This window comes from Camelus ferus, chromosome 29 (genome assembly GCF_009834535.1).
Source record: "Camelus ferus isolate YT-003-E chromosome 29, BCGSAC_Cfer_1.0, whole genome shotgun sequence".
Classification (NCBI taxonomy): Eukaryota; Metazoa; Chordata; class Mammalia; order Artiodactyla; family Camelidae; genus Camelus; species Camelus ferus.
In genome coordinates, this window is record NC_045724.1 from 3,641,346 (window position 1) to 3,654,819 (window position 13,474).

Below are 13,474 nucleotides of genomic sequence, written 5' to 3' on the forward strand. Positions count from 1 at the left end.
TTTCTATTTTCAGCATTTTCACCTGAAATTTCCTCATTTTCAATTTTGTCTTTGTGACTTTGACTGTTATTTTTTGGAGGTGTGTTTTTTGTTTGTTTGTTTTTGTTTTTTTGTCTGTGTTGAGTTGCCAGCCATTATGCCAGGTTATCAAATGGGAGGTAAGGGGCTTGGGTTAGTTCAGAAATTCCCTCTGCTAAGTGGTTTCTGTAAAATGAAGAATCTTTCAGTAATAAAGCCTTTTAAGGAGATTTTTAAAAAATTTCACTTCGAAATAATTATAGATTCATAGGAAGTTGCCAAAAAATAGTGCAGAGAGGTCCTGTGTGTCCTTCCCCGAGTCTGCCTCAGTGGTTAACATTTACCTGTAGTGCAGTATCAAACCCCGGAAACTGCACAGTCCGCAGGCTTACTGATTTTACCATATTTAAATGCTCTCGTGTGTGTCCTGTGCAGTTTTGTCACACGTGTTTTCTGTAACTGCCACGACAGTCAAGATGCAGAACTGTCCCCTCACAGAAACCCCTAGTGCTGCTCTTTATAATCACACCCACCTCCGCTGCCACCATCCCTAATCCTGACAGCCACTTATCTGTTCTCTGTAACTTGTCACTTCAAGAATGTTACATAAATGGAATCGTACAGGATGTGACCTTTCGAGATTGGCTTTTTTCATTCAGCATAACGCCTTTGAGACCGATCTAAATCCAGTCAACAGTTCCTTCTATTTTATTGTTGATCATGTTTCATTCAATGGGCCTACCAGTTTATTCAACCGTCCGCTTGGGGCATTTAGGCCCTTTCCGATCTGTGGCTGTCGTGAACGTTAGGTAGGGGTTGTATAACATCAATTTCTATCTCTCTGGGATAAACGTCCACAAGCGTGGCTGCTGGGCCTTTTACAGAGCTTCCTAATTCTTTTCCTGTTTACAAAGGGACACTCCCTTCTCCCAGATGTGGTGTCTTCCCAGGCTCCTGAGCCTGTGCGCTTTCTCAGCCTCTTCTGACGTCCCAGGAGTCCGATTCTTGGCATTTCCCCACTCGGGTGAGACCTGCTACTTCTGGGGAGGGACCCTAGGGCCCCATTGTGCTCTCCGTGCGCAGCACCCACTTGCCTGCGCCCAGGGATGCCTGCTAGTCGGAGATGCCTCTCCCCACATACGTGTAAACCGAAGCTTTTAGTATTCTGCCTTCTAAACATGTTACCAACACGGGCTGTGAGTTATTATAACGGCCTCTTGTGGATATGTTCCTTCTTTTATGAAAGAGAGAAAAAAAATCTGATTTGGAAAGCGGCCGTTATCTTACAAGACCCTGAAAGCTCTCAATTAACTGCTCGTTACCAAAAATTTTACCGAGTGTTCAATTATAGACTGTGGACTAGCTGTGGACTTTGTAAAAATGACGTCTCTCACTCACTTTTTAAAATAAGCATAATTACAAGGAAAAAGAAAAAAAAAGCCACCCAACCTCATAGAATTTTGAGGGCTAAAGGTCATGTAAAGAAAGGATTTACCATGAGTATCAGTACGTAATTATAAAGTGCTATCAGCGTCTGGTTGCGTTCTCTTTGGTTGAGACTGGGGAGGAATCTGGAATTTAGGAGCGCCACTTTTGGACTTATATGTCTTTGCTGTTGGTTTGGGGCTTTTGGATTTTTTTGCATTCATGTGGCACTCATGATGCAACCTATTTTGGACTCTTGCCTGGGCATTACTGGGGAGAAATAATAGGAGGGGTTAATTACTTTGGCAAGGGCCAAGGAGTTTATTTAATGAATGTCCTGCTCTGACCCACGGTACTGCCCTCTTAGAACGGGGACCTGCGTGTCCGTCTTCTAACTGAGGAGTATACACTCGTACAAAGGAGCCTCATAAAAGGAAAGCCGCCCCTGATGCGGTCTGGGCTTTTCCCTTGAGAGACAGACCAAATCCCGAGTTGACCTCAAGTTTGGCTTTTAAGTTCAATGGATTACGAAAAGGGAGTGTCATAAGAGAACCTTTATTCTCACATCCACCTAGTTCAACAAGAGATTTCTGTTCGACTTCTGCAGTGTACACAAGAGGATCTTCTTAGGTCAACCAAATATTCATACTCAAAAAGCCCATGACAGGCTTCATTTGGCACCAGTTTGCTCAGAAGGCTACAGAAATGAAAGCTGGCCCAGCAGGTCTGTCAGGCCTCCGCACAATCAAAAGGTGCCCTTACAGCAGCAAGTCCGCACAGCAGCACGTCCACTGCAGCTCCCGGAACCATCGTCTCCCCAGGTGCCAGCTCAGGGGCCTCCTGAGGGATGTGTGGTTACTCGTCTCCACACTCCCGGCTATGGTTCCCTGTCGAGTGTCTGGAATTCGCCCAGTCCAGACGCAGCACGTCAGTCAGGGGTCATTTTTAGCGGAAGCAACACTGCCTGACAACACTGCTGGCACCCCCCCACCCCGACCCTGGTCTAGTCTAGGCCTGGAGGAGCCGGGCCGTGACCAAAGGCCGGCGGGCAGAGCTTTCAGCTCTAACTGCCTCGGCAGTACTGAACACAAAAACGAAACCACCACTTGTTGCTTTTTGTGCTGGCAGACAGACACCTAATCTGATGAGACGAGTCGTGCCTGTGACGCCCTGACCAGGCTCGCTCTGGCGACAGTGGCGGGGAATGCCGCTGAAACGAAGGGACAGACCGAGCACGCCGCTCCTGCCGACCGCCTCACCAAGTCTCTGCCGAAGCATAGCGAGCCCGCCCCCCTCGCTCCTCGGCGCCCGCCCACGCGGGGCGGGGCGGGGGCGGGGGGCAGGGTGGGGGGAGGGGAGAACAAGCCTCCGGCCTCACTGCCGCCGGCTGGGTAAATCAGGACGGTACATCCTGCTGCTAGGCCGGGGTTTCTACAACTGGCATGGAAGACAGAAGGCCCAGATGAGTTCTCCAAACTAGCCTTCTCCAGAAAGCTGGTCCGGCCCCTCTGCAGGCAGCTCTGTGTACCCACCAATGCTGTACAATAATTTCTCACCTGAAGTGAGGAGAGGGGGACCGGCACCCTGCCTTCAGTCAAATCTACCAAACGGTGTTCTCACACACCTCCACTGAATGACAGTGTCCCTGTCAGAGAGAAGTCACCTGCAGTGGTGCGGGCTGCATCGTGTAATTTAAGTAGCCCTTTCGAAGTCTGGTCACCCTTTATTGCATAGTCTGTCATATACATGAGGGTTCTATTTTGTTTTCAATCTTTAGGCTTCAGAATAACTACAATAGCAGCAGTTAGGATTTGGGAAAGGAGTCTATTCAACCAAGTGGATCACTGACTTTATTTCATCTTGACTATGAAATTTGAATAGAAATGGAGAATATAATCTAAATATGTAGAAAAATAAAATTTTGGCAAAACAAAAACTACTATTTAGGGAAATTAAATTGTATACTAGTATCTTCTGAATGTCCTTGGTGAAATGTGTTACAGATAACATTCTAAGGTGTCAGTTCTATGGTTATAAAAAATTTTAAGTTAATGAAATTTACAGTGATATTGAAATGATACAAGTGGAAATTTAAATTTGTGTATTAATAAGGAAGCCCAGTTTGCTAAAGTAGCACTGATATTATTCACATCAGATTTTAACTTGTTATATACATCTTTGTAGTTTAGCAAATGCCCTTGATAATGAAAAACAGTGTTATTTACTTAGGACAAAAATAATAATCTGTAAAAAAAGGGGGAAGGAGGGACCAAAATATTTTTTATATACCTATTCAGATACATAGAATTTTCATAAATTTAAGAGGAATGAAGATATTTAAACACTAATAATAGAAAATCATTAGCCTTATTTGAGTGTTCAAATGCTTACATAAGTCTTCATCTGGTTTTATAAAACCAAAACTTAACACAAACAGAAGCAGAAAGGTTCACATTACCTTTTTATATGTTCCTAGGTATCAAACTGCATCAATTTATTATGAATTAAATTTAAAGAACATCACAGATTTTTAAAACAAAAGTACAGAAATGTCTGATTCTTTTTAATTCCACGAACACCTAGCATCCCAAAGTAACATGTAAACAAACCTCTAAGCTGCTCAATGAATTCTCTCCAATTTCTAGAATAAACTACGTGGTACTGGATCTAGTATATGACTTCCATGTAAGTTACAATTTCATTCATGACTTTTTAACTATATTAGTGATGTAGCAAAGAGGGAAATTTTTCAACTATTATATTTATTTAAAACAAATTGACAGGTTCAAGCACCTGTCTTCAGAAAAGCCAGCAGCATTTTTTAAAACATATTCAAAGATTTGGCCTAAGCCCTTAATACCTTCCTGAACAGCCATGCAACTAAACACCCTCAGGAGATGTTACGTGAGGGAGAAAAACATGGCGCAACTTGAACCTCTTCCCCTGGATAACAGAAACAAGGTAGAGCAAATCCAGATTATTTTTTTGAATGAACGGCTGTCATGTTTAATACACTTGGCGCTCTATAAAACTAGAGCCACTATCGTATATGCTTATATAGATATATACTTATTATTTTTAATAAAGTCTCTTGCTTGCTTCAAAATTTAAGGATGATCTTTTTCCTGGTCAGTCACTTCAAGGGAACAATAAATAAAGTAGAAAAGGATGAACTGTTTTGCATATTTCTGTGGAAGAACGGAAAACATTTATACTTTGAGAGGTTCAGAAAATTCACTGTACAGAATGAACAGCTTATATACACTATCTGTGCAATTTTTCTTGGCTGGGGCATTTAAATGCAAGAGCTCCTCCAAGACAAGAAGCCACATTCATTCTTGTCCAAATCCCTCTGTCTCTTCTATTGCAAAAAGAAGTTTTTCCTTTAGTTGTTCATAACTCTTATATGGTGGTAGATCCAAGCGATTAAAACTGAACAGAAACAAAAACAAAATCAGATGTGTTTTCAATAAAACAAACTCTGAAAAGATTTCTAATAACAATATTTTTTAAAGCACATTTGAAAAACTAAACGCATAGAGGAAGAACATAAAAATTTTGTTAGAAGAATTCTAACACTATTTACTACAGATAATTTACTACTATGCTATTAGTTAATGAATATAATATTAAATGTACACATTTTCTTATAGCAGTCTATTCACATTTAAGACCTATTCATAAAAATATTTTACCATTTCCCAGAGAAAACTGGAATGACAAATAGTAATTGTGGCACTACGGATAAAAGCAGCAATTTTAAAATAATTGCTAATTTTTCTCTTTACCTATTATTGTTACATTGTGTCATGAGTCTCCCTAACTTCTCTTGGGTGGAAGAGTCCATTTCTTTCACTCACTCACCCAATTCATTCATTCATCAGTTATTTACTGAGAATCTTATTTATCACATATTTTCCCAGGAGCTGGTGATACAATGATGAAAAAACTGAAGACCCTGTTGTTCATCGAACTGACATTCCAGGGTGGAGACAGTCAATAACTGAATGCGTACTTCTGTCTTTTCAAATCATCTCATCAAGTATAACCATTTCTAAAATAATACGTTTTCAGTTTTGCCAGACTCAAAGAATTCCCTGATGGGATTAACCAACAAAATATAGGAAATACTGAAAATGCTTAAATATCAGTGTTTTACAATTTACAAAGGTGTGGAATAACATTTCATTTTTTAAGATACAGCCCTGCGTGGATGAATTCAGACAGGGGAGTCCAGGGTTTTGCCCCCAGCCCCACCTCTGTTAGTGTGTGTGCTCAAACAGCTCTCAGGAAGCCAAAGCCTGTCTGGACTTTCCACTTGCTCGTGCGGAAGGTTTCTACAGATGGTCCAGTCCCCTCCACCACTCCCACCGCTCCCGTCTGCCCTCCCCTCGACTCGGATCTAAGAGCAGGGAAGTCAAGAGCCTTTTGAAACAAGGCAGCCAGTTAAAATGGTGCTTTTCTCAGACCATTTTCTTCTTTGTGTGAAAAGTTGTTAAATATATTAACAGTTACGGTTAAGCAAGCAGGCTACATCTTCCCATCCCTACCCCCACCTCCCCTTCCTGCCTTGAACCTATGCCTCCAGGCACAGTCTGACAGTGAGCGGAGGTCAGGAGAAAACTGTCCACAGAGCCCTATACTGAGACAGCCATTCACCTGCCCCCGTCGGATCCTGCCATTCTACCCACTGATCTCCCATCTTCCCCCTCCTGGTCGTTTCTACTGCTACCATAGTCTCCTGTATGTACCTTCCCATCAGCTCTTATCTGGACCATCAGAATTTCCTGCCGACTGATCTTGCATCCAATTAAAAAAAAAAAAAAAGGAAAAATTTCACAGCCTGTCTAGTCTTTTATCGCTGCCAGAGGTACCTTTAAAAAAAGACATGCCAGTTTGAAAAAACCTCTGCGGCTCCCAGGCCCTATGGGGGCGGGGGGAGTGGGGAGGAAGCCTGTGCTGTCTGGCACGGCCCCCCATCAGCTTACTTAATACTCTCCAAGCAAACCACACACATGGCTGTTCTGTGACCGTGCTCTCATGGCTCTCCTGCGTTCTGGAACGCCCTTTCCTGGTATATGAAATACTATTAAGAATCAATCCAAACGCTACAACTTCCTCCAAGATCTCTCCCTGAACAAGTTATAGACTTAATGATTCCCCTTCTCTGTAAACTCTTTAATTTCTATTTTAGCACGTGCTAAATTATGACTGACGGGCCTACTTGAAAACATGTACAACAAGGTTCTAAGACTTTAGCCATTACGTTTTGTGCTGGTTTACAGGAGGGACAAAGACATACTAAAATCTGTTCGTCTTCGAGTACTTACTATGTGAATATCACAGTACTGTCTTAATTTTTTTTAGCTTTTTAGTTCCAGCTCTGAGTAGAATTTGCTACTTCTACTTTTTTATATATAAAAAGGGAAGACACCAACACACTCATGGGCTCTAAGGGAACAGAGCCTTACTGGCCTGCCATAGCACTGTGTAGAGCCGGACGTCCCCCTGCCCTGCGGATGACAGCAGAATGGACCGACCTTAGAATGGTCAACGCTGCTTTCCCCACAGATTACAGCCCTGCTCACCACAGTCACTACTGGAAAACTCAAGTCTTTCTGGATCATCTATTTTCATCTAGATTCTCATCCCAGTACTGATCAACTCTATTTCCTCTGATCTGACTTAAGTCCCACCTGGGGGAGGGGACAGCTCAGTGGTAGAGCACGTGCTTAGCATGCACGAGGTCCTGGGTTCAATCCCCAGGACCTCCTTTAAAAATAAATCCCCACCTGACTCCGCAATCTCAGAACTTTCCAATCCATTGGTTTGAACTCCTGCTTTATGATTTGCAGGCTTCTCTAACCTTACCAATTCCTCTTAACTGAAACCCAGCTAGTCTGAAACATACCATTTCCTCTGCAGCCAGTCAAAACTCCCTCCTCTTAGGGAGACACAGTCGAGCTATGCAAACTTCCTTCTTCCACCGTCATCGCTGACCGTGCCCCTGCAGCCACTGAAAGCTCTGGCACCCACTTCTCAGTCCTCCTCCCACCCACGTGCGTGACCTGCAATGCCAGGGCCTCGGGCTCTTGCCCTTCTTCAGTGACCTGTTTTGTCTACTTCACTGTTGTACCTTGAACCTTGTCATCACCCGTAAAGGAAATTAATAATTTAAATACTCTATTCTCTGACCATCTGTTCTTCCCAACTTACTTCAATTACAATGCCAACCTGTTAACCCATTACTTTCTCACCATCCTATCTCATCCTCACACTCCCCTCATCTTCACTTTTTACTTAATCCAAAGCCATCATAACTACTTTAGAGTTGTGGCCCACCGTTATAATCACTACCTTGCACATGCTTTTTAAATCCCTGTTTCCCTTGTTGAACTTAAACTCAAACTCTGAATGAATTCCACCTTCTTTCTCGTTCCTTGTTCCTTAACAGTTGAAAATCCCTGTGGGGGGTCCTACAACTAGATAGATTAGTGTCACTTCAGAGGAGCTACCAGACCCAATGGGCAAGCCAATGCTGCCCAGCAGTTCTTAGCCGTATTTCTCTAGTAAATAGTCGTCTGCTTCCTGACAACTCTCCCTTTCTTTCTCCTCAAAAGTTTTTCCTTTCTTCACTGTTAGCCAGTGACCTCACCTTATACTTTGCGAAAAAAGAAACCAACAGTTGATAACTCTATCTTCCCTTCACAAAATCTAAACCCTATCTGTAGTTTGCCCCCAGCTTTTCCTCCTCTTCTGTGAAAACAAAAGAAATGTCCTTGTTTTTATCAAAGGCCAGTTCCTTAACTCATCCTCAGAATCCCAAGTGTTTTCATCTTTCTCAAAGAATGACTTCCTTTGGTTATGAACTCTCTGCCCCCTGCCTCAGCCATCCCGCCTCTGCTGGATTCACTAGCTGAAGCTGCTGTTCTCCAATGTTTTTGGGTCACAGGATCCTTTTTCACACCTATAAACATTGAGAAGTGCAAAAAGCCTTTGTTCATGTGAATTATATCCATTGATATTTACCATAAGTTAAAACAAACTGAAAAATAAGTTTATTTTAAAATAAAATAATCTTACTTTTATTTAAAAAAAAAGATTTCAAAAAAGTAGTGCTGAACAGCTTTGTTTTCTATTTTTGCAAATCATTTTAATGTCTGGCTGAAGAGCAGGCATCTGAATTCTGATACCTATGTGTGTGTTTTTTCTGCTACACTATATTGTTTTGGGTTAAGTATATGAAAAATGTCCCCATACAGACATGCAGTTAGCAAACAGAGATGGACTTGAGTCATTTTTTTCAGATAATTGTGGGTATTATTATTCTTTGATGATGTACTAAATTTTACAAGGTTACACATAATACGGATTTTGAAGTCATGTCAAAGAACCTTTGTACTCATGTAAAATCCACTGGTTTATTCTGCACTCTGAAAGGATGTTTTACCCACACGTGAGTTGGTAACCTGATGCACTGGTCATCTGGAAATACCAGCTCACTAAGTTCCAGAGGATTTCCAGATGCTGAAGAAAGTCACATTTGCTAGTAACACCACCAGTCTCCTCTGCGAAGCCTTGGGAACCTGTCAAGCTCATCATGGTATAGCCAAGTTTTCCACAGTTCTGCTTTTTGCATGAAACCTCAACTTTTCTCATTGCCAACAAATGCTGTTTTCCCTTGAAGTGAAAACTCACTTCATTATTTTTCAAGAAAATGTCCGCCTAATACCTAAGTCCAAATAAACAAGTTTGTCTGTCATTCTTTCAAAAAGAGAGTTCCATAAAAAAAGCAAGCTGTTCAGCTTTCAACTCAAACAATTGCCTCAGGGCGTCCCCTCAAGACAACCAGCAGAGGGCTGTACACACACTTCCATTTTGTCATCCAGAATATTAAAAGGCTACATACTTAAAGCATCAAGATTTAATAAAGTTAATAATTTTTACTACTTCATAGAGAACAACCTTCAATAAGCCTCGTTTTTGTTTGTGTTTTAAACTTCAGATGTGCAGTGTTGAAGAGCAGAGACACAGAGAGACCGCACTTTGCTGCCACTGCCTTGGCTTGCGCTGCGTCCACAGTTCTACCCGCCACTGCTCTGGCACCTTCTGTGCAAATGTCAAAACAATAAGAAGGCAAAAAAAATGGCTTGGTATGAAAATAGTTCTGACCTCCTGAAAGAACCGTGCACCTCACTGTAAGCCATCACCATCCTCTGCCTGGACACTGTAGCAGTTCTGTAACTCACCTCCCTGCGTTCACTCTCCCCTCTGCTGCCGGAATGACTTTTCCTGGATCTTATTTGCTATTCAAAACTCTTCAAAGTCTTCTAATTGCCCTTAGAATCAAATTCCTTATAACAGCCAATAAGGCTCTACATAATATAGCTTCTGCCTACATTTCCAAATTCTTTTAATCCCCCCTCTCCATTCACACCACGTCCTTTATTTTCTTGAAAAATGATTTCTTACTTCAAGGTCTCTGGACATGACCCTGTACACGGAACACACTTCCCCCTTTCTTCCACCGCACGCTGCTTATCAACATCACTCTTTCCAAAAAACCTCTCTGAGCACCTAATCTATTATTACAGCGCTGTCCTGAATTCCTCTGAAGGATTCCTAGAATTCGCAAATAGTTATTTGTTTACCTGTTTGTCATTTGTGTCTCCCTCCCCAACGGAGCGCAAACTTTGTCAATAGTAGGGAGCACTTCAATCTTATTTTTGTTGAATCAATGGACACATTTCTCAGGTATCTGTATTAACCAACTAGAAATCATTCTAAAGTGTTCAGTTATAGAATACTATATTAATCAGCCTGTTCTCAAAATTGAAATTCTGACTACTTTTAATGAATAAATAATTATAGTTCATCTTATGTAAAACAAAGAAAAAAAAAAAAAAAAAAAAAAAGACTGGCTTTCACCCTGCTATTTAAAATTCTTGAACTTACCACGTGTGGCTTCTTGGTAACCAGGTGTCTTTGCCAACTTTTTCAACGCAAAATTTTTGAGGCCCATTACTTCCTAAACCAGGAAAATAAGACAAAATTTATTGATCCTTTAAACTTTGGTTTTGATAAATAGTCAAGTAAGAGAACATGTCACGCGGTCACACCAAAGGACACAGAATGAACTACAACGTGGGCTGCTGCTCATGGCTGCCGGAGCCCCAGCAGTGGGAACTGCAAAGCAGAAGGCGGCTGTCCCTGCACAATCCTCCCGCTCACAGAGCCAAGGCCAGGCAGCCCACGCGAGCGGACTTCATTTTCGTCTGACAAACGTATTTGATATTAACCATCAGTCTGCCTGTCTACTGGCAGACACCCTCCACAGAGCACAGAAGCACAGTTCTTAGGTTCAAGCCGCTGTGTGTCTAAAGGCCATGATTACCACAAACTTATGTGGGGAGGAGCTGCAGTGAGACCGCGGTTACCCATGAGCTCGGCGAATCCCCCCAGCGGCAGACGGCAGGTGCCCGTGACGAACTGCAGGAGCCGCATTCTTACTTCGTTGTCCGTCTCCTTCACAAACTGCGGAACAAAATCACATCTACTTCAGTATCAAATACGCACTAGGTTATCTTCAATGATGAAAACAGTAGAGACTTAAATTATTCTTAAATTTCTTCCAGAAAAATCAAGAATTTAACTTGAAGAATAAGAAATTTAACACTGAAATTAGGTGTAAAACATGTGATAAGAAGAGGCTGCTGCATTTATCATTTCTTAGGGCCGGGCACCACGCTAAGTACTTCCATTATTCCTCAGGATTACACGTAGGCTGGCCGCTGTCATCAGTAAGTGCATCTGAGAGAGGAAACAGGGGCCTGGGAAGGCTGGCACTTGTCCGAGGTCGGGCTGTCAGGAGGGAAGCCGGGCAGACGCGGCCCGGCCGCACAACGAGAGCTGCCGTCGTGGACGGCTCCCGCCACGCGCTGCACCAGGCGCTTCTTGAGCATCCAGCCCTCACAGTAACAGCGAGACGGGGGCTGTCGTTAGCATCCCCACCATCCATGGAAGGAAGCGGAGGCCCGGAGGTGAAACAGCGTGCCCCTCTCAAACGGCTAACAGGTGGCAGAACTAACACCGACACTCGGGCCTGGGTGAGCTCTAACCACTGCCATCCTGACCGCCGTGAGCTGCCAAAGAGGAACGGGCAGCTCCCAACTGCCACTCAGTAGCCTGTGGTATTTCCTTCCCTTAAACACCATTTCCCAATTCTGTTCTTCAGACTTGAAAACCTAAAGTACACATTCTTCTAAAAATATCTAGTTCACTGACTATCTCTTTTCTAAGAGGGACATAAATCAATAATATGAAATACGGATCTGAACTGGTCTGAGTATCTCAGAAGGCGAGGAACTTAGGGAAGCCTGAGAGTAGAAATGTATCTTAAAAACAGGGACTAAACTTGAGCTAAGGACAAGACAAAACGTGGTGCTGATCACGACCAAAAGTGTGTCCACCCAGAACTGTGCTGACACACCTATTTCGTCAAGACAAAGAAACAGAGCATATTACCAGGTCTGGCATAACCTCACCACTTTCCCTCAAACAAACCCAGTTCAGAAACACACCTATTCATTTGGATTTTCACGACCCAAAGCTTCTGCTCCTCAGGGATACAGACATGAACGTCTAAATGGAAAGTCGGGGACCACGAGGAGGAAGGATGCTGGTCAAGAGCCTACAAGGGAGGAGTACGGACACCCGCCCACACTCTGTGAGGCGGTTCTGATGTTTCAGGCTTGAAAGTGGGCTCATTCCTGCCTTTTAGTTTGTTTATTATTTTATAATAGGGCAGTCTGCACGTGCACGGTGCCTCCGCTGTCAGCTCCCCTGCCAGCTGCCAGCGCGCTGTCCCCTCCCCAGGCTGCATTCGTGCCCTAGCTGACTCTGTGCACAGTATGTATTTTCCTTTTAACCAAATACCATCATATTACACACACCTTCCTTTTCCTCTTAATATTGTACTACAACATTCTTCTCTAATATTTTTGTTAATTTGTGTTAAAAAAAAAGAATGATGACAAGGTACAGAATTATAGAATGGATATATGACAGTTTACTCAGTCACCCCACCCTATGACATTTAGGTGTTTCTAGTGTCCATTAGCGCACCAATAATGCAGCGATAAACACTCCGGGATGGGCCGTTCCGCATATATGAAGTGTACCTAAAAGATACATTTCTAGAAGTGTCCACACTTCTTTAAAGTATGGAAGCAATAAACATGACACATCCTTATGAGAAGGTGCAACTTTTGGAAAACCTTTCCATAATAATACAAAAACCCAGGCTTTTCACCTGAAACAGTTAAGTGTGAGTAAACCAGAAGTTCAGTTAGTAAGTTGCTCAAATGAGTTGCAGTGGGTAAATTTATGTGGAGAATATCCCTGGCCCAGAGATTTTAAATTCTCAAACACATGAACACCAAGAAAAGAAAGAAAGGAGAGAGAGAGAAAGGAAGGTGAGAAGAGAAGACGGAAAAGAAAAAAAAAGAAGAAAATAAAGTCACTCTTGGACATTATCCTCTAAATTTTTCTAATTTCTTAGCATATTATCACATTTAGAGGAATTAAGTATCTGCACTAATTTTCTCATTAAAAACATACTCCCTCCTCATTTACTTCTAGAATTAAGTAGAATTTGTGGACTACTTTCATAATACGAGAAAAAATGCTGTACTTACAACTATTACCATTAAACTGTGGCTTAGAGAAGATGGTCATTTACCCTTTCATGTAGGAAACAAGCAAGCAGGCGTTCACACTCCTACTTCTGACTTAAAATTCAAAGGCTAAAAACCACATCCCAAAGCAGTCTCAATTTAAAACACAAACTGGTTTTAAATGACAGTTGCATTAGAAAACATTTTCTTTGGGTACTTTCCTTTAAAAAGATAAAAGCAAATACCTGCCAGAACCAAATGATCTGCTTGCTGTTTCTCGTGTAATGCCGGTACACGGTGTTCCTCTGCCAGTCCGCCAGGTCCACCTCCTGCATGCCGCACAGCATGACCTGGGG

The 13,474-nt window shown here is 42.5% G+C and overlaps 1 protein-coding gene across 8 annotated transcripts in view; it reads right to left on the bottom strand.

The window, feature by feature from the left end:
• Positions 1 to 3,891: 3,891 nt before the first annotated feature.
• The window catches only part of WWP1 (WW domain containing E3 ubiquitin protein ligase 1), an 85,973-nt gene continuing 76,390 nt past the window's right edge, over positions 3,892 to 13,474 (bottom strand). For 3 of the 8 annotated variants that reach the window (XM_032469921.1, XM_032469920.1, XM_032469922.1), the window contains 4 exons: positions 13,364 to 13,468; positions 10,881 to 10,977; positions 10,399 to 10,471; positions 4,187 to 4,875 (listed from right to left, as the gene is read on the bottom strand). In XM_032469921.1, the coding sequence (XP_032325812.1) occupies positions 4,776 to 4,875; positions 10,399 to 10,471; positions 10,881 to 10,977; positions 13,364 to 13,468 (375 nt within the window). In that variant the 3' untranslated portion in view covers positions 4,187 to 4,775. Of the gene's footprint in view, positions 4,876 to 4,917; positions 9,553 to 10,398; positions 10,472 to 10,837; positions 10,978 to 13,363; positions 13,469 to 13,474 lie in introns of those variants that run through there. The other 5 variants (XM_032469927.1, XM_032469924.1, XM_032469923.1 and 2 more) reach the window with 4 other exon arrangements.